Source organism: Chenopodium album, chromosome 3, assembly GCF_948465745.1.
Source record: "Chenopodium album chromosome 3, dcCheAlbu1.1, whole genome shotgun sequence".
NCBI lineage: Eukaryota > Viridiplantae > Streptophyta > Magnoliopsida > Caryophyllales > Amaranthaceae > Chenopodium > Chenopodium album.
In genome coordinates, this window is record NC_137836.1 from 45,766,955 (window position 1) to 45,789,260 (window position 22,306).

The 22,306-nt window shown below is 38.5% G+C and overlaps 1 protein-coding gene across 1 annotated transcript; it reads left to right on the top strand.

The window, feature by feature from the left end:
• Window positions 1-222: 222 nt before the first annotated feature.
• Window positions 223-2,941, top strand: LOC145625077 (uncharacterized). The gene is made up of 3 exons (XM_081678158.1): window positions 223-959; window positions 1,185-1,429; window positions 2,610-2,941. Exons 1-3 carry the CDS (start codon window positions 223-225, stop codon window positions 2,939-2,941), a joined length of 1,314 nt encoding a protein of 437 aa, XP_081534284.1.
• Window positions 2,942-22,306: the final 19,365 nt, after the last annotated feature.

The window sequence follows — 22,306 nt, forward strand, 5'->3', positions numbered from 1 at the left end:
TTATATGATGCTTTATTAAATGTATGGTTGGTTAGGAATCAATAATTAATTGATAAAGCTACGAATTTTGGGAATTTTAGTATTTATACTCCAAAATTTGCTAGCTTCAAATTTATTGTGTATGTTTTAAGGGTATTAATTAATAGATGAGTGTATGCCTTGGGAGATAACCTAAACCATATTTAATTTAGAGCCTTATTCTTTTAATTCAGGAGAAGAAAGATGGCAAGGGGAAGCAGTACTAACAATGATGGAAATGAACTTAGCGAAGTAGTGAGGCAATTGGCAGTAGTTGCCCAACAACTGGAAAGAAACTCGACTGGTAATGGGGATGCCCAGGGGGAGCTTTTTAAGAATGTGGCTCAAAGTAAACCACCAACCTATCAAGGGGAGCCTGATCCTACCATACTGGAAAACTGGTTGAGGGAGTTTGAGAAACTGTTTGGAGCAGTAGGATGCCCAGAGAATTCTAAGGTGGGCTGTGCTACCTACTATCTGAGGGGTGAAGCTGACCTTTGGTGGCAACAAAACGAAGCTACCATTAGAGCATTACCTGGATTCAATTGGATTAAGTTCCAACAGAAAGTGAGAGACAAGTTTTACCCTAGTTTCCTACAGAAGCAAAAGGCAGAGGAGTTCTCAAACCTTAAGATGGAAAATATGTCATTTACTGAATATTACACCAAGTTAATTGTGTTGTCCCATTTTGCTGAAGAGTCTGTTGCTACAGAGAAGGCAAAGGCTAGAAAGTTTGAGAGTGGCTTGACTACTGATTTGCAGTTAAAGCTATGCGGGCAAGTGTTTGAGACCTTGGATGAGGTATATGGAAGGGCCGCATACCTTTACGCATTGGAGGAGAAGAAAAATAAGCATTTAGCTAAGATAGAAGGAAGAGACAAAAGGAAGGAAGTGGGGCAAGTTTCTGGTAACCAACAGGGAAACCAGAACGACTTTAAGAAGTAGAAGTACCACCATAATAACAATAACTTCCACAACAATAATAACTTCCAGGGTAACAATCATCAGGGAGGACGTAATAACAATGGAGGGGCTAGAAACCATAACCAAGGGAATAACACGAATGGGAGGACTTATTTTTGCAAAAGGTGTAGAAATAATCACCCTAGGAAGGATTGCGAAGGCAATTTTGTTGCTTGTCGTGCTTGTAATAAACTTGGGAATAGGGAGTATGAGTGTCTCTCTAAGAATACCAATGGGAACAGGCAGAACAGTAATAATTCTGGAGGAAATCAGAGGAATTTTCAAGGGAACAACAACAACAACTTTACTGGGAATAAGGGAGCACAACATGATGGAGTGAAGAACAATAATAATAACAATGGGAACAACCAACAGAAAGGTGGAGCTGCAGGGAAACTTAACGTTATGAGCAAGTATGAGGTTGATTCCACGAAAGATGTTATCACTGGTACTTTTCTATTAACTCTATTCATGTTAAAGTATTGTTTGATTCTGGTGCAACTTTTTCTTTTATTTCTAAGGGTATTGTTTCAAAACATGAAGACTGTTTAAAATTAGTAGAAGTAATAGATCTACCTATAACCATCCCTACGGGTGGGGTAGTGAAATGTACCAAAACCATTAGAAATGTGCCTTTAGAAATAGAAGGGAAAGTATTCCTTCTGACCTCATTGAGTTCGGGTTGAGTGACTTTGATCTCATTTTGGGAATGGATTGGTTGAGTAAGTACAATGCTGAGATCAGTTGTCGATCGCAGAAAGTGAAAATAATCACAAGTGGGAATGAGTCAGTGACTTATTGGATGCATGGTGAAACCAAGTGCCCAAAATTAATATCTGTGCTAAAATTGGCAAAGTACATGAAGAAGGGGCATCCAATATACTTCTGTAGTGTTAGGAACATGGATCATGAACAGGTGACTAAACCGGAAGATATAGAAGTAGTGAATGAATTCGTAGATGTATATCTAGAGGAGATTCCTGGAATGCCACCTAAGAGAGCAATTGACTTTACCATAGATTTAGTTCCAAGAACAACCCCAATATCTAAAGCACCATATCGAATGGCACCTGCAGAAATGAGCGAGTTAAAGGAGCAATTGCAGGATTTATTAGAAAAAGGATACATTAGACCAAGTGCTTCTCCTTGGGGAGCGCCAGTTATATTTGTGAAGAAAAAAGATGGGAGCATGATGTGCATTGACTACAGGGAATTAAATAAGGTGACCATAAAGAATAAGTATCCCCTACGAAGAATTGATGATTTGTTTGATCAGTTAAAGGGTGCTACGGTATTTTGAAAGATTGATTTGAGGTCAGGGTATCACCAATTGAGGATCGAAGATGAGGACATCCCTAAAACTGCATTTAGGACAAGATATGGACACTACGAGTTTACAGTTATGGCATCTGGATTGACAAATGCTCCGACAATCTTTATGGATTTGATGAATAGGGTGTTTCATCAATTTATGGATAAGTTTGTGGTAGTGTTCATAGATGATATATTGGTGTACTCAAAGAGCAAAGAAGAGCATTTAGAACACCTAAGGGTAATTTTGCAAACACTAAGAGAAAACCACCTTTATGCAAAGTTCTCTAACTGTGAATTTTTGTTGGAAAAAGTAGCATTTTTATGTCATTTTGTGTCCAAGGATGGAGTTGAAGTAGACCCAGCCAAGATAGAAGCTGTTAAGAGTTGGCCTACACTCAAAACAGTATCTGATGTGCGGAGTTTCTTTGGTTTAGCAGGGTATTATAGGCGTTTTGTTAAGGATTTCTCTAAGATCACTAAACCTATGACTACTCTAATGAAAAAGGATAAGAAGTTCGAGTGGGATGATAAATGTGAGGAAGCATTCCAAATGCTGAAGCAAAAACTAGTCACAACACCAGTGCTTACATCGCAAGATGATAGTGGGTGTATGATGTGTATAACGACACATCAAAGAATGGCTTAGGGTATGTGCTTATGCAAAATGGAAAGGTGATTGCATATGCATCGAGGAAGTTAAAGACCCATGAAGTGAATTACCCAACTCATGACTTAGAATTAGCTGCAATTATCTTTGCATTAAAGATTTGGCACCATTACCTATATGGAGTGAAATGTAAAATTTATACAGATTATAAGAGCTTGAAATACATTTTCACCCAAAAAGACTTGAACTCTCGTCAGAGAAGATGGTTAGAGTATACGACGGATTATGACTTAGATATACAATACCATGAGGAGAAGGCAAATGTAGTTGTGGATGCTCTAAGTCGTAAGACCAGTTATGGACTAAACACATTAGTAGTAGCTAATGAGTTGTATAGAGAAATGATGAAATTGAATTTAGAAGTTGTAGAATGGGGAGTACCAGCAGGTATCTTTGCAAACCTAAGCATCCAACCAACAATATTCGATGAAATACGAGTAAACCAAGAGGGAGATGTTAAGTTGGATAGGATTCGCGAGAAAATTAAGCAAGGAAAAGCTACAAACTTCAAAATTCATGAACATGGGTGTTTGAGGTACAAAGGTCGATTGTGCGTACCACAGAAATGTAAGGAAGTGAAAAGAAAGTTGATGGAAGAAGGCCACAATACACCCTACTCAGTACACTCAGGAGGGGACAAGCTTTACAAGGATTTGAAAAAGATGTTTTGGTGGCCTAGATTGAAAAATGAGGTTGTTGAGTTTGTAGCAAAGTGTTTAACATGCCAAAAAGTGAAGATATAACACAACAGACCTCAAGGGACTGTGCAGTCATTAGAAATCCCAGGATGGAAGTGGGATTGTATTTCAATGGATTTTGTAACTTGCCTTCCTAAGTTAAAGAGTGGAAACGACACCATTTGGGTAGTGGTGGATAGACTTACAAAATCCGCAGTGTTTATACCAATGAAGGAGACTAGGAAAATGGAGAAACTTGTGAAAGCTTACATCAAACATGTTGTGAGGTTACATGGGGTTCCAAAGGATATTGTGTCTGATAGAGATTCCAGGTTTCTTTCAAAATTCTGGAAAAGTGTACAGGAAAATTTTGGTACAACACTTAAGATGAGTACGACGTTTCACCCTGCCACAGATGGACAAACCGAGAGAACCATTCAAACCTCGGAGGACATGTTGAGAGCTTGTGTAATTAACTTCCAAGGAGGGTGGGAAGATAGCTTGGATTTAATTCAATTTTCCTACAATAATAGTTACCATGCGAGCATAGGAACGGCTCCATTTGAGGCTTTGTATGGGAGGATGTGTTGTAGTCTAATTTGTTGAAACGATATTAGTGAAACAATAATTCTAGGGCCTCAAATGATTGAGGATACACTAAAGCAAGTAAGGGAAATTCAAGCTAAGATTCAAGCAGCTCAAGATCGACAAAAGAGCTACGCAGACTTGAAGCTTAGAGAAGAAGAGTTCGAAATTGGTTATAAAGTATTAGTAAAGGTGTCACCAATGAAAGGAGTGATGAGATTTGGGAAGAGAGGAAAGCTTAGCCCAAAATACATTGGACCATATGAAATACTTCAAAGAGTAGGCAAAGTAGCTTATAGGTTGGCCTTACCTATGGAGCTTAGTAAGGTACATGACGTATTTCATGTTTCTCAATTGAGAAGATACATACTTGATAAATCCCATGTGTTGTAACCTAAAACCATTGAGTTAGATCAAAATTAACTTATGAAGAGAGACCTGTCAAGATTCTTGACAGTAAGGTGCGTAGTACACGCAATAAGAATGTTAAGATTGTGAAAGTAGGTCTAACCAAGAATACGAGGAAGCCACTTGGGAGGCAGAAGATGAAATGAAAAAGAAATACCCAGAGTTGTTTCAGGTATGTGGAGTTATGGGGGCGTAACTCGTTTTTTGTAAGGGGGATAGAATGCGGTAGAATTTCGCGCTTTTTCCCTATGTTTTTAGTTATTTTTGTGCTTTTTGCACAATTTTTACCAAGTACTTTGAGTAATCGTGTTCTCAAAGAAACATAAATGGGTAAAGGAATGACAAAAAGTACAGCATTATTATACAAAAAAGGAAAAAGTTTGAATTTTGTTCCCCAAGTTTTGGGACGAAACTTTTTTTTACGGGGTAGACTGTAATAATCCATATTTTTATATGTAGTTTATAAAGGTATTAAAATAATTTTAATGTTTTAATTATGGTATTTTAATTACCCATTAATTGGGACTAAAGGATGATGTTTTAAAAATTTTCAGCTTATTTAAATTAATTTTGAGGGGTTTTATAATAGTATATATTGCTGGAAATTTGTGTAGAGTGGATTTTAATACTCTTCTATGATTTTAAATTGTAGGAGACTTTGAAGTGAGCAATTTTTATTAGTCGTGGCGATTTTAAGATCGTATTCAAGGTACGTTCGCGTACTTAGTATATTTTGATGATGTAGTATCATGCTAGACTTGATTTAAATCAATTACAAGTAGTATCATGCTAAGGTCTATGTTTAGAATTGTGGATTATTGATGTATGTAATTGAATTGTGAAGCATGATTTATTTGTGATGGTTTATGGTTTGAAAAAAAAAATTATACTTTAGCATGATTATATGGACTACACTTTTATTTATGGCATGATAGAATGGATGATTAATTAAACTACATGTTTAATTTGGCTTGGAATATGGAAAGGGAATTTTATTATGCTTCATATAATTTTTATTGATGATATAAGCATGAGAAAGGATCTATATAAGTGTCTATGTACACGAGGAATAAACTGTATGTCGGTGCCTTCGTGCACTTAAGGTGTTTTTAACACCGAGGAATAGGATTTGTGGTGCTTTATGCGTTTAAGATGTCTTTGACACTAAGGTTGTTTTAAAAAGGGTTCAACGTTAAATATTAAGTGGTCACTAATTATTAAAGAATTAAATTGGCATGTTTGGTTGATTAAATATTTATTGTTGATTGAATGATTGTGGTTTGAGAGTCATCACCAAGTCTAATAATCTGTAAATAACGTAAAGTGAAAGAGATTACGCTCCAAAACTCTTGGAACGTATATACCTTGAGTATGAACATATGGGGGGAGTTATGGGGTTTTATATTTAACCATAACTTCTAATGGAGTTCAGGATGTTGTACATTCCTTTTATTTATTATTATTATGCGCAAGAGTTGGAAACCTGTTCGATGCGTGATCAATGCTAAATAAATTATTTAGTGTCTAGTTGTAGAGTCTTGTTGGATGTTGTGTGTGTTGTAAACAGGTGCATTGAGGTAAGTGTGTGATGATAGGTGAAAGCATGTTAGTGCGCTTAATTATGCTTATGTACTCAGCCTTGCTGATTGTGTGTGTTTGCGTGTTTTGGCCATGTCTTTATCTTGGACCTATGATGACCCATTTTTAATGGAGAGTAGTGGAGACAAGTAGAGATAAGCTTTTCAGCTATTGAATCATATTCATGACGGGGCATGAGTGAAGAGAGAATCATGCTAGTTTCCATTAGTTACGATGTGTTTTATGCTTTAATTATTATGATATTATTTTTATGTGGAACTAACTTCAAGTTTTGGATTAGGTTTGGTTTTTAATAAGGGACATTAATGGTTCCAAGATGTAGGTTGATTTTTATTTAACTTTGTTTATTTTGGTTTTAACTTTACTTTGTTTGGTTGACTTTTGAGTTGGCTTGTTTTGAACGGTTTTTGATTTTAAGTCTTCCGCTGTGTATCTTTGATAATTGCCTTAGTCGTTTTCACGGTGGCGGTAATGTCTTAGATATTCCTAAATAGTATTTTAAAGATTAAGATAGGTATTTAAATGAAAGGAATTTCTAGGGTGTTACAGTAACTCACAGGAAATTGTGTAAATTTTCTTTTGTTTGTTCATCTTCTTCGAGGATCAATACTGTGATATTGAGTCGTGCTATTGTATTGCGTAGAAGTCGCAAATACATTAATAGAGGATGAAGTGTTATCATTCCCGTTTTTGTAGTTATTTTTAGGTTGATGATGATGAGGCTTATTTGCTTTTTCTTTAGCAAGATCATCTTCAATCCTAGTAGCCACAGAATAGACCTTTTGGATGGTGTCTAAACCAAGGTAATGTTGATGTTTGTTGTACTTTTTATGACAATTGTCAATGAAATTTTGTATTAACTCAAGTTTAGGTGGCCTGTGGGCAAGGTGGGTTGCCTTTTCTCGCCATCTACCATAGAAAGCAAGGAAACCTTCATCATCGCCTTGCTTAAGAATTTCAAGTTCACGTAGAGTTGATTTGTACTTTAAGTTACTCTCATATTGGGTAATGAAAGCCAAGACTACATCTTCCCATGTTGTTTTGAATTTTGGATCTATCCCATAGTACCACTCTCTCGCGTTTGGGTCTAGAGATAAAGGGAAAGTCAAAGCATAAAGCTTGGGATCAACTCCCGTTAAAGCAATAGTGCCAGTAAAACACATTAAATGGTTTTGTGGATTATTGGTCACCTTGAATATTGGCAAGTCTGTAGCTACGAACTTTTTTGGTAAAGTGAGTCCTGTAGGAGGAGCAAACTTTTCTGCGCCGAAGTACTTGTTCCCCATTGTAGAACGAAGAACAAGCTTCTCCAATGACTTTTCTTTGATGGATAATTGTATCATCTTTTGTTGCAAGGCTAAAGCTTTGTCATTTTTCTTTTCAGTTTTTTCAAGTTTCTTAATTCTTCTCTCCTAGGCCTCTTGAGCCTTTTCTTCTCTCAACCGAGCAATCTCTTCTTGAAGTTGCTCTATGGTTGATATTGTTGTTGGACTAGAACTTGTTGTAGAGGGAAGGTGGTTTGAAAGGGGTCGATTGTTTGATGGTAAATGTAGAATGCAAGCGCCCAGGAGACTTCTTTCCCAAGCGTGAAAACCGACCTTAAAAGAAGTACGAAAGGATAAGTAAATTAATACGCTTGTTTAGGAGACAAAAGAAGAGGAAAGAACGCAAGATATATTCAAACAGATAACATCACCTTTAAACAATTCTTCAATGAAGATATTGTTTGAACGAGCCAATTTGTTTTTCGCAAAATCAAAAAGGCTCGTAATAGTACGCGCGCAAGTAACTAGGCTATGCGCAGAAGGCGCGTGCATCCTAATCTCTTGCGCTGGTTGTGGTCGCTCAACTCAATGAGTTGCTGTAGGGAATAATTTCAAGCGTTAATCCCCTAGCTTGAACCCCACTGTGATCATACACTAAAGTACGGTGGCGTCAAAAAGGGAAGAAGATAGAGCAAAAGAGTCGCCAACAAGTTTTAATTAGGAACTTGTAAACCGTTCACAGGGTGAAGGTTACACCCCTTAACAATCCAAGAGATCATCAATTCCATAAGGTCTTGAACCAAATAAGGGTTCGGGGATGAAGGTACAAATCCAACCTAAAAGAGATTGAATCTGCCCTAATAATAGGCCTCTACTTTATTCTGATCGTATTCATGTGCGCTTTTTGACTAACATGTAATCAATAGGATTAACCCTAAACCTATTTATTTAAACAAATAGTAGAGATGTCCAAGTTATATAAAATTTGAGGAACTTATAGAATCACCAAGTAATAGAACTTACGATGTCGATTTCGTCAACGATGTCATTTTCGTTTTCGAAGTTATCTGCGGCAATTCCTTGGCACGGGGGGATTAAGGAAGTATAAGGAGGATCAATGGTGTAAATTTTAGAAATAAATTTACAAAACAAACAAATGAGTTTAAATGGAAGAAGAGAAGTAGGGAGTATTATTAAGAGAGAGATAAAGAAGAGGAGGCGGTAGAGTTGTAAAGAGGAAAAATATGAGGGATAGGTTTAAGTAGGGGTGTACATAAACAGGACCGGATCAGTAAACCAACCTGATCCGGACCTGTTAGGACCGGACCTCACCCGGACCTATAGATTTAGGTCCGATCCCGGTCCTTGGAATTCAAGGATTCCGGTCCTGGTCTGGATCTAGTCGAAAATCGAGGTTTTCAGGTCTAGACTTGAAACCCGGTAAAATTGATTTTTTTTTTAAAAATAAAAATAAAAATAAAAACAACTTTTTTTTTTCTAAAATCAAAACAAATATCAGTTTCATTTCTAACCCTACTCCCTCACTCTCTACCTCTCTTAGCCGACACCCTTAAGGCCTTAATCCCGGACGCTGCACACCCTGCCTCGGCTGCACGCTTCCCTCAGGCGACCACCAAACATTAGGCGCCCACCGCAAAACCCCCCTGCATATTGCATCAGCCACCACGCGTGAACTCCACGACAACCAGATCGCGCGATTGCAGAAACCATGGCCACCGCAGCTCCAGATCGAATGCAACCAACTACCGCAACCACCAGATCGAACGCGTAGCTCTAGCGATTGCGAGATTCGCGACCACGAGAACGCGTGATTCACCCAACGATCACCATATATGGGCATAAAGGTCTGGTGCGGTGGTTCCTACTAAGAGTGCTACTTGCTTCCTATTGTTTTTTTTTCTTTTATTTTTTGTTTTAATTTCTAGGTTGTATTTGAAATTAATTTTTTTTTTTAGAAGAAGAATGTAAAACTAAAATTAATATTAAACATCATTATAAAGCTGTTGAATTTGGTTAACATGTATTATTTTTATTTTCAAATTGATTTTTGTAAGTAAAAAAAAAAAAAAAAAAAACAGGTCCAATCACGTTAAAAACCGGACTGGACCTGTTTTTCCAAGTCTAGTCCGAAATCGGACCTGTTGATTCAGGTCCGGTCCCCGGTCCTCGAAAAATAGAGATTTAGGTCCTGGTCTCAACAATTTCGGTCCAAGTCCGGTCCGGTTTTGGACCGGTTTACAGCCCTAGGTTTGAGTAGTGGAATAATGTGAAATAACTGACAAATCAAATTTTTTTTTTTGGTGCACTGACAAATCAAATATAACTGCTATCGTACAACACCGTTCTATATTGTAAAGCCATATATATTTGTCTTTATTCAAATAACATGAAAAAATTATACAAAATAGTTGACAATGAGGGGCGTTCTATTTGTTTCACTTATAAAACAATCTTGTATCAAAGGCATTCTTTTTAATTCTAGCTAGAAAACGCCTATCCAACTTGACATTTGTGTAATATGTGTTACTTTTTCCACTTTTTATAGTAGTGACCTACTCGAAAATTTACAACTACTCTTTGCTAGATCTTCGTTTAGAATAATTATGGACTCCTTCTTGTTAAGGAACCTCCACCGTAGTAACAAATATTAAAGGGGGTGAGTGTTTAGGACAAGAGGGTTTGGTAGCACACAAGTTCACAAGATTTCTGCCAGCATTTTGGGTTAATTTCTGTCTGTTTGAGACTCGTATTAAGCCCCTATTTATAAGGAATGGGTAAGATTAGGTTTTGAACATTCTGCCGCAGCAGGTGTCGCACACATCTGAATAGGTTGTGAAAGGCAGCCCAACGCAAGTGAATTATGGCAGCGCGACTTTTTGTCTTGCACGCGTTATTATGGTAAGATTTGATTTCATATTTTTATGAAATTTTGAATCTTCCGCAAGCGCATCACTAGCAGTTGCGCTAGGTGTTGCGTGTAACCTTGTGAGTTGCGCGTGCCAGACCATCGCGACTCATTGAGATACGTGCAAATTTATCTGCGGCAGCATTACTTTTAGCCTAGGCGCCTCTAAATTCATCATTTTTAGGGTTTAAGCTCGGGATTAAGCCTAATTGTTATCAGTCTTAGTTGATTGGACCTTAATGCTTTGGTTTTTGGGTTAGGCTAGGTTATTTTTATGTTCTTGCAATTCAATCAGTTATCCATAAGTGTTCTTCACGTTAATCCAATACGAAGATGGTTTTATTTATCGTCATTGCACTGACAGGAGGCCAAAAGTAGATGTATATACTTTCTTTGATATGTGCCCTTATAAAGCTCCTGATTTAGATGGATTTGGACCCAAATTTTTTCAACATTACTGGACTATCATAAGAAGTGATGTTTGCAAAGTTGTAAGCGGGTTCTTCTATAATGGTATAATGCTACGCCAACTTAATCACACGTTCATTTCTCTTATTCCAAAAATTGATAATCCGACTAAGGCTAGTCAATTTCGATCAATTAGTTTATGTATGAAATTATAGAAAGGAATTTCAAAAATTATGGTTAATCTTTTAAAGACTTTATTAGAGAAGATCATAGGTCCTTACCAAAATGCTTTAGCCCAGATACCGCTATTCAGGATAATATCTTATTAGTTCAGGAGATATTGGATATTTTTGGCACTAAAACATGTTGGTTGGCACTAAAATTAGAATTGGAAATGGCTTATGATAGAGTTGAATAAGGCTTCCTTTTGGCAACTCTATCGGCTATTGGTTTTAATGATATTTGGATCTGTTGGATAAAGGGATGTGTTACAACTGTCTCCTATTCTCCAACAGTGCATAACAGTTCTTGTAATATGATTATCCCTTCCATAGGATTATGTGAAGGAGATCCTTTATCACCAGTCTTATGTGTTATATGTGTGGAAGTGCTCTAAAAAAAGCTTCTTTCAGATTCTTTAGATCGTAAATCTGGTATAGGTTTTAAAATTGCCTCATCTGCTCCTATTATCCCTTTCCTCTTATTTGTAGACGACAGTTTATTATTTTGCCGTGCTACTCCAGCATCTTGTTCTCGCATTCGAAACATACTTAGTGAATTTTCCGCCATGTCCGGTTAACTGATAAATTTCCACAAGTTCTCTATTGTTTTTTTCTAAATTAGTCCCTTCCTTGAAAAATAGAAATTTAGCTAGTTATTTTGATATGACTCCGAAGTCTTTTTTTGGTAGATATCTAGGTGTTTTACTTACAACCCAATCTTTTACGAAATAAAATTTCTAGCATTTAGTAACTAAAGCAAAACAGAAATTGAAAAATTGTTCTCACATAGAGTAATTTCAAAGCTTTACCTTCCTTTTCGTTGTCCATAGCCCGCCTACCTAAAAGTATTACTACCTTAATGGATCAAATTAATAATTTTTTTTTTGAAACAGTCTCCACAAAAAAATGGAATCCCCATTATTTCTTGGGATAAAATTTGTCAACCCAAAGGTTATGGTGGTTTAGGCTTGCGTAAGACTAAAGTTGTGAATTTGGCTTTTTAAGCCAAGTTAGGTTGGAAAATAATCTCAGAACCAAATAACCACTAGGTACGTTCGGTGACCGCAAAGTATCTCAATGAGCAAACCTATTTTGAGTATAAGCCTCAGCCAAAGGACTCTTTGATTCGGAAAAAGATTCTCCAAATCTGCCCTCTCTTCTTCTTAAAGGACTTTGTTGGAAAATTAGTAATGGCGCTAGTGTTCGTTTCTGGTTGGATGATGACTCTTAGGGAGTAGTTTTAGAGTCGTTTTTGTGTTTATTTTATCTTATTTTCCCTTTCTTTATCATGTTTTCTCTTTAATAACATTTCTTGTTTATTTGGTAATTTGGTCGTGTTTTAGTTCTTTTCGTAGTTTTTATTAAAATTAGTTTATTTTCTTATTTTATTTTGCTTTCTTTGCTTGTATAGTTTTTGTTTAATTATTATTAGTTTAGTTTATGTCTCTTATTTTCTATTTTATTTTATTTATTTCCTTTTTATTTATTTTATTTTATTTGTCTCGGTTTCACACTTTTACCCTCGGGTTTGTTTGTGTGTAGGCTCGAGTTCAAGGTCCAAGTCGAGGCTTTTCAATTGCCACCCAACATCAGGCCCCTGCTGCCTCCTATCCGTCACCCCACCTTCCTTATCCTCCACCACAACAAAACACCAACGTTTCCCCTGCTCCCTCACTCAACCAACCAACCACCAGCCGCTGTTACCACTTTTCGCCATCAGTCCAACCTTCAACCACCAATTTACAGCCATCTTGCATACAACATTCACCAGCCACGCAACCACCAGCGAGCACAGCCACAACACCTCGCAGCCACTCCCTCACCAAACTCCCCTGCTCTCTTCAGCCACCCAACCGGCCACCTGCTCAACCCCCACAATCACAAACCCACAATCAACCACCAGCCCTTCACCCACAATCAACCACCAAACTGCAGCCACTCCAGCTCCCACGCAACTGCACCACCATAGCCACCAATCGACTCAACCAACAACAACCACCAGTTGCCAATCCCCAACCAATCCTCTGCTCCCTCACTGAACTCCGCGCAACCACCTGCGAACAGCCACCACCACCTCCAATCTACCCCCAAACACCACCATTTCACACCAGCTCACCTTCTCACCCTCAATATCCAGCCACCGCGCAACCCACAACAACAATAGCCCCTTCGTTCGAACAACAGCAACATCACCAATTTACAGCAACAAATCAGCCACCAATTGCAACCCCAAATCGCCCAAGCAACAAGCCCAATTTAGAGTAAATCACGAATTAACATTGTTCGGGCAAACCATTGAGGAGTTCGATCGAAATGCAAAAAGAGTCAGAAACTTTTGAGGTTTTGTAATTTGAAGAGGTGTGGTCGAACTCACCTATGGTTCGACCGAACCAACCCCGTAGTTCGGCCACACCAACCCATGGTTCAACCGAACCACTCCACGAGCTTCACACATGGTTTTTAATGAAGATCGAATGGCCTTGATTTGATGATCAATTATAGCCGTTGAGGATGAACGGTGGTGATTCTTTGATGAAGCTTGATGATGGATTTTGATGGGTGTGATGTAGGGGATTGAATCCCATTTTAGAGCAGCCAAAATGTCGATGAAGAAGGGGAAAAGGGGCTGATATGTTTTGGGGATTTATTTTTCCTTTTTCTTTTATTTTTATTTCCTTTACCTTTTCTTATATCTTTCTTTAGTTTTATTTTATTTATTTTTATTTTCCTTTTCTTTATTTATTTTTCTATTTCTCTTTTATTTTATTAGCTTAGTATAAATACCCAATTTTGGGGTAATTAGAAGGGGGGGGGGAGAAAAAACAATAACCAATTATTCTACTCTCTAATTTGTTTTTAAGAGAGCTTCTCTCTCTAGGTTTAGGTTAGGATTAGAGTAGTTTAGAGAGAGAAAGTGAGGGTTTCACCTTTGTTGAGCTTGGATATTGAAGAAGAAGATTGATCATCTTGTTTGTTGATTTTCACATTCAATCAATGAGAATCTCTAACTCTCTCTCCTCTATTTTTATTGCTTTCTTTTGATTATTATTTTAGTTGTTGGTATTGCTTATTAATCAATATTATTCTTGATTATTTATTAATTAATCTTGTTATTAGCATGATTAGTGAGTAATTTCCCCATTAAGGGGATGGTTGTGGTGTAGTTGGATCTTGAGCATGTTCTAGGGTTTAGAATTGATTTATTTGTGATTAAAGTCTTTATATGCTTGATATTCTTTAATCTTCTTGCAAGTGCACATTGTTGGGTGATTAATGGTGAATCTTTGCTAACAAGGAACGGAATTTGACTTAGTTAAGGTTCATTACTATCGATTGTTATTTAATAGTACCTCCTAGTATATGGTTCTAATGTGGAAACATAGAGGCTATGTTAGGAGAAGCCAATTGACCCCAAAAGGCGGCTAGATTGGATCCTTTACTTCGATATTCGAGCATGTTTAGTTCATAATTAATTCAATTTCTATGCCTTTGTTTATGTTCAAGTGAATGCTATACCTAAACCATTTCCCTTAATGTTTTATTTCTTGTTTTAGCATCTTTAGACTTTAGTTTATTTATCTCTTATTCCGGACTAGCTTAATTGTCGATAACATTTGGTGGTGTTTATTCGTTCTCTGTGGTTCGACCCCTATGCATGCCTTATACTCGTATTAGGTTTGTATAGGTTTTATAAATTCTATTTGATCTAGGGATAGACAATTGACGACGCGTTTATTCCCTTATCATTGGATAATTGGTGCTGTTCTGAAACTATTATTTCTATTTTCAATTTAGATATTTTAGATATCCATAATTTAGATCTCAATGTGGATCATTTTATTACGGACTCTAATGAGTGTGATCTTACGACCCTGTCTCTTCTTGTTCCTATTAATTTAGTCCAAATTATTCAAGGTATCCCTATTCCTTCCTCGGCTATCCAAGATGAACCTTGCTGGGGTTTGTCTAACATTGGAAATTTTTCTGTAAAATCTGCTACTTGAACATATCTTCCCACATGTGGGGAATATTTCAAGCATCCCACACTTCAGCCCCACTTTCATCATACACTTAAGTATGGTGGCGTCCAAAGAGAAGGAAGCTAGAGCAAAGAGTCGCAAAAAAATTTTAGGAACTTGTAAACCGTTCACAGGCCCTTCACGATCCATGAGATTGCTAACTCTAAAGTGATTTGGAATCATGACTGGATATTCGGGGATGAAGGTACAAATCCAACCTAAAAGCTAGAGATTGAACGTGCCTTAAAATATGTCTCTAATTTATTTTTCTCATATTCATGTGCGCTTTTTGAGTAACATACAACCAATATATTAATCCTTAACCTGTTCAATCTATGTTGGTTGAATATTAATGCACAAACAAATCTATTATTGGCGATCCCTTAAATTATAATCATATTAGCCTAAATAAAATTATTAATTATTTTATTAAGCGTGATTACGAATACAAATTTCCTTTAAACCTTCAAGAGAGGGCGTGATCAAGCAATAACAACAATAATATCAAGCAACATAATAATGATACAATAAATCATCATCACAATCATAATCTCAATCTCATCAAAGCATAATAATATTAGCAAGATCGTAGGCATGATACTAACAAGATTAATAACAAATCCTAGCATGCCATTAAACAATAAAGATCAAAGCTTTAGCCCTAACAATCCGCCAACTTCTTTTTGGACTTTGAGTTTCATAAATTTGTTTATAAGTCTTGTGTTTTTACAAGAAGGATTGGTGAAGCCGCCTTTTTTGTCGGCTCTTAGCAGAAGCCCCCTAAGTGGCTCGCTTCTGATGAGGCACCGACGCCCACAAAACATAGGAAGACGATTGCGCACAAACCTTTTGTGAGCCAATCCGGATCCCATCCCTCTACAGGCGGCAAATCGCCGGCTACCGTGGATGCTCTTAAGCAGGCGGAGGAGTTCAAATCCTTAAAGGAAAAACCTCTTACTGGGGCTACCGGCTCTCCAAGCGGTCTGACCAACAGGCGGAAGGACAAACATGCCCAGGATCTGGTCGTTATCCTAGGTACCTCCGCCTTTAACCCTTTGCCTTACCCTTGCAAGGTTAAGTCTTATACTTTGTCGCCAAAAAGTTCAAAAGCCAGCCGGTCTATTGGCTGAATCTATGTCAGCTTCTTACCAAGTGTTAAATGTGCAGATGCTCCCCAAGAGCCGGATGTAAAGCGGATTGCTAAGGACATGCTCGCCGCCGTTTCTGTAGAGCAGCGTGACTCTATTAATGGAGTCGGCTCCCTGAACGTTGATGTTATCCTTGCAAATTTGGCAGAGGTAATCTTTTTATTTTATTTTCAAAATTTTTTCCTTAGCCGACTGTATACTGACCGCCTGCTTCTGTTGACCGGATGTAGGCCATACTACGGGTGAATGGTCTTAAATAACCATTCAACGACAAGCAATAAGAGGTAAGGGCTTCCAACCTACGGGCCGCTTAAAATATTGACAAAGCCATGTATGATGTAAATAAGACTGAGTTGTTGACCCAGGATATCTTGTACTCACAGGCGACTGCAAATCTGCAAGTGATGAAAGATTTGGAGGCGGCCTATAAGAGGGTGACTGAGCTGAAGGCTGAGCTAAAAATGTAAAAGTCAAAGGTGTAGGAACTTCAAGATGCTGGCAAGGAGACGGATAGTCTCATGCACCAGAATAAGAAGTTGCAAAATAGACTTGCCAACCAAGATAAGCAGCTCACATCCAAGTGGTACTCCAGGGTTGAGGAAGAGAAGAAGTTGCTCATTCAGAAGAATGAGGCCAACTGCGTCACTCGCATTAAGATGGTGTGGAAGTCTCTGTTCCCCAATGACGATTACTCCATCTGGAAGTATTTTAACGAGCAAGCTACGGATGCGCTGGATGCACAGGCAGACTAGGGAGGTGGCAAAGTGGATGTTCGGGACGAGGACAAGGCTAAGGAGGGCAATAAACAGCATCCGACAAATGAGGAGATGGCGGATGAAAATGAAGCCAAGTCCTTTACTGAAGCTGATTAAGTTTTAGTCTTTTTTGCGGCCGAATGGCCATTTCAAATACATTTCCGGCCCGTGACAAGTAACCTTGTCTTTACCGACTGTGGAGTCGGGTATATTCAACAATTTCCTTTTCTCTCGGATGTATTCTGGGTAACAAATGCTTTATTTTACTGGCAAAGGGGTCAGTTTTCTTTTATGAATCAGCCGGCTATCCGGTGGCCTTTGCTTTAAAGTTGATTGTTTTTTTTTCATGAGTAACTACATCTTGTTAGATATAGGTGGCGTACCGAATGTTATTGCCCCTAGACGGCTATATGCTTGGGTTCTAAAGTGGGTTGATTGACTTGGAAATTCTTGATACTTAAAAGACTATGGCGAATTTCTAAGTTAATCAATCACTATGGTGATTGCCCCAAACCAAGCGCACTACCGGCCATTAACCATCCAACTTTCTGAAACAAGTGGCCTTGATTCTTTTTCCAGGTGGCCGAGCGTATGTTAATGCTTAGAGATTTACCTTATAACTTTCCCACAATTACACTCAGTAAAAGAAGGCGGGCCAAAATGTGTTATCTGCCTTTGCTCTCCTGTTTTTGCTGGGTTGCAAAGACATTCGGCTTTACAGCGCAAGAGATATAACACGTAGCCATATAGAGGTCGCCTTCCCCAGTTGAATTAATAACCATACGGCTACGAATGAGCCAACTAGGCTACTCAATTTTGGCTGTATGTGTGTTTTAGAAACAACAAATTTATTCAAGTTGTAGTCGAATTATTCAAACATTCGGGCCGGTAGTTTATATCCAATTATACACCCATCCATGCTTCCCATTGGGAATACTCTTAAGATAATAATTTCAAGCCGTAATTTAAGCAAGGTCATTATGCAAAGTTCCATATGTGTCATAAGACACAGCCTCTCTCAAAGTTCCGAATGTGTCACTAGACACAACCTTATTCAAAATCCGTTTGTACTCCCTTTAAATTACTTATGCCAGATGACTATGAGTTGATCAATTTGATCGTCCAATCTTTGCCGTCTGTATGTAGTCGTAGAGCGCTTTGTTACCCAAAAAAGGGAGTTACTCTCTGCGACGATTCCACCCGGATGGACGTTGATGGACGCCTCACTCATGTTGGAGAAGACGGATTATAAAATTAGATTTTATCCTGCCAAAGGCCTCATGTCCATTACAGTTGTTTAGCTACTGAGTTTTTAACTCAGTTTATCATCCGGCCTATTATCTTGTTTTATTCGACTATTAGAAATGTCCGTGTGTACCATGTACAGTCGGTACTTTAAAATTTATGCATGTATACTATGGAGTAAACAATAATAGTGAAAACGAAAGAAACTTGTCATTAATAAGCCTTTTCATTTACAAAAATTTACAAACTCTTAGAAGTAGTACTTTTTAAAATTCTCTACATTCCAAATTCCGGGCAGCCACCTGCCGTCTCTTACTTCATCATAGATTTGGTAGGGACCTTCCCTATTAGGGGTCATCTTCCCATGCTTATTGGCCCTACCGGTTGCCTCAATTTTTCGTAACACAAAATCACCAACTTTCAAGGGTCGTTTGTGTACACTTTTGTTATAGGCACGGGTCATTTTCAGACGGTAAATCTCATGGTGCAGGGCAGCATTTCCCCTTCGCTCCGAGAGTGAGTCCAATGCTAAGCCCATGGCCTCCTAGTTTGCCTCTTCATCGTATAGCATGACTCGTAGAGTCGGCTCATAGTGCTCGATGGGCAAGACGGCCTCAACACCGTAAACCATGAGAAATGGGGTTTCACCAGTTGCCCCTTTTTCAGTTGTCCAGATGGCCTATAGGACATGAATTAACTCTTTAGCCCATAAATCACCAACTCTTTCAATTTTCTTTTTGATACCGTCTGAGATGATCTTGTTGAAGGCTTCAACTTGGCCATTTGCTTAAGGTCGTCCGACTGAAGAAAAATAGTTTGAGATCCCTTGATCTCCCAACCAAGTTTTGAGTTAAGGCATCTCAAACTGAAGGCCATTATAATCACCATAGACATAGGTACCCCATACCGGGTGATGACGTTCTTCCAAATGAAAGAGATGACATCCTTTCTCTTGATGCTCTTGACCGCCTCTGCTTCCACCCACTTGGTGAAATAGTCCACATCCACTAGAATATAGTGCTTTCCGCCTGGTGCAGGCGTATAAGGACCTAAAATGTCCATGCCCCATTTAGAAAACGGGATTGGGTTGTGGATTGCCGTCAAATCAGTAACCGGACGATGGATTTACTTGCCAAAATTTTGGTACTTGTCAAATTTTTTAACCAACTCCATGGCGTCTGACTCAATGGTGGGCCAGAAGTAGTGTTGCCTGGCTCTAACGGCCAAGGATCTGTCGCTTATGTGAGAGGCGCGGTATCCTGCATGCAATTCTTCGACAAAGTTCTTTCCCCTTTTCTAGGGTAACACACTTCAGTAGAGGCTTCAAGAAACCATCTTTGAAGAGTTCTCCTTTTCTCATATTGAAGTTTGCAGCCCGCTTCTTCAGGATGGATGCCTCCTGAGGAGAATTAGGAAGTGTGCCGTCTGTTAGGATGCCCGGATTCCATCCATCCAGGTAGAGGTTCGGTCAAGAACTTCAATGGGCTCTTCATAAGATAGCTTTTCCATAACTTCCCGAAGACTGACCGAGGCGTATCACATGAGGCGAAGGATGCCAATTTTGACAGAGCATTCCCTTGATTGTTTTCAGACATGGGCACTTGACTTAGATGGAATTCTTCAAGTGTCCCAGCCTCAGCTTTGACCGCCTGCAAGTATTTGATCATAGCCGGATGGTTGGTTTCATACTCACCATGGTATTGGCTAACGACCAGTTGGAAATCTTAGCAGGCGTCAATTTTTGTTGCCCTTGCCGCCTTGCATATGCTGGCTAGCAGGGCTTCATATTCCGCCTCATTATTTGAGGCTTGGAACTTGAACCGTAGTGCATATTCATATTTATTCCCTTTTCGGAGATTATAAGTTATACCTGCACCACAACCGTTCATAGTAGAGCTCCCATCTACATGTACCTTCCAAACCTGATCAAGGTTGTCTGGAGCAATCGGCCTTGTAATTTTGACAATGAAGTCAGCAAACGCCTGACCCTTCATTTCCTTTCTTGGTTTGTAGGTGACTTCAAGAATTTGCATTTCAATAGCCAATTTCAACATTTTGCCGATGACTCTAGGGTTGTCATTGGCCGCTTAAGGGGTTGATCTGTATAGATCACTACCGGATGTGCCAAAAAGTAAGGTTTCAACTTTTTAACAACCATGTAAAGAGCAAGGACAAAATTTTCAATCATGGGGTACAGGAGTTCAGCATTTTTTAGAACATGGCTAATGAAATGGACAGGGAGCTGAATGCCGTCTTTTTCAGCAAGGAGAACGACACTGAGGGCATGATCTGAGACGGCTAAGTATATGTAAAGCGTCTCATTTGGGAGAGGGCTAACAAGCCTTGGAAAAGAGTGTAAATGTTCTTTCAATTTCTGAAAGGCCGTTTCAGCATCATCTCCCTATTAAAATCTAGTCTTCTTTTTTATTACTTGGAAGAAGTAAAGGCATTTATCACCCGATCGACTGAGGAATCTCCCAAGCGTAGCTAAGCAACCAGTGAGCTTATGAACTTCCTTGACAATGCAGGGTGACTTCATGGCAATCACCACCTATATCTTTTCGGGGTTAGCCTCTATCCCCCTTTGATTAATTAGGAAACTGAGAAACTTCTCAGACTCAACACCAAAACACATTTTTTAGGATTTAACATGACCTGATGCTGCTTGAGTGTGATGAAGGTTTCTCGGAGATCAGCATGGTGATCCGTCTGTAGCTTGGATTTGACTATAATGTCATCAATATATGCCTCTACATTCCTCCCAATCTTATTAATGAAGACCGTATTAATCATGCGTTGGAAAGTAGCAGGCGCATTCTTCAAGCCAAACAACATCACCGCATATCAAAATTGCCCTTGATCAATGACGAAGACTGTATTTTCTTGATATTTTTTCCATAAGGATATCTGGTGGAAGCCATAATAGGCATCCATAAAACTCATCAAGGCATTGTCAGCTGTAGAATCGACAAGACTGTCGATCTTTAGAGCGGATAACTATCCTTTGGACATGCCTTGTTAAAGTCAGTGTAATCAACACACATGTGCCAAGCACCATTTGGCTTCTTTACAAGCACCACGTTCGCAACCCAATAAGGGAAGTTACATAGTGTAGACACCCATATGTGTCTCCCCAAAACAAAACCCAGTGATGAGTACCTTTCACGTCGAATCATAATCGAATGAAGTGAAAGTGTGGAAAGTCTAGTGTTGCGGATAGTTTTATTTCTTTTATTTCTCTCTGTTTTTGAAAACCTATTTTAGGAAAAAAGTCAATCCTGTTTGGTTTGGTCCATGTCAAGGGTCCAATAATTGTGTAGTTGGGTCGGGTTCGAAAAGAGCTTTCCAACGATATATTATAAGCCCAATTCCGATAAATAATGAGGAAGTTATGGCCAACTTACTAAACTGGGCCCGGTATGATATTTATATGCGGCCCAATGATCTAGAGGAGGGCCTAATATGGATTTATCATTCCTAATGCAATTAGAATCGATTATAGTCTTCTAGATTCTTCTAGAAGGTTCTTTTCATTCCTAATTTAATTAGCATTGATAAATTGACTTTAGTTGACTTTTAAGAGTTTTAATTAGAATAAAAGAAGTGTTTTTAAGGAAAATACAATTTTACCCTCTCGTACGGTTAAATTTTATCAAAATTACAAAACGCGTGGAAAACTGGATTCCAGCGCCTGGCGCCAGAGTCTGGCGTCTGGCCCCACGTTTGGCGTCTCGCGCTAGATGCTGTGGTTTGCGCTACGATCGTGTTTTATTCTTTTCGAAACTTTGATTATTTTTTTATCATATCTGGCTGATTTTCTCTATAAATAGCCTCCTAAAACCTCCGTTTTCAATCCTCAACAACTATCAATTCTTTTCTTCATTTCTCTATATCAATTCTTCTCATCAAGAATTTCTTGATTCTCTCTCTCTCTTTCTAACAAACCCTTTTACAAACACAATTCCTCATACATTAGGACTAGACACACCTAGCATAATTCGAAGTTGTCTTCGCCCTAGACTTGAAAGGTTTGATATTTCTGAGGGTTTGGCCCTAAATCTCTATTTCAATTATTTAATTTAATTGTT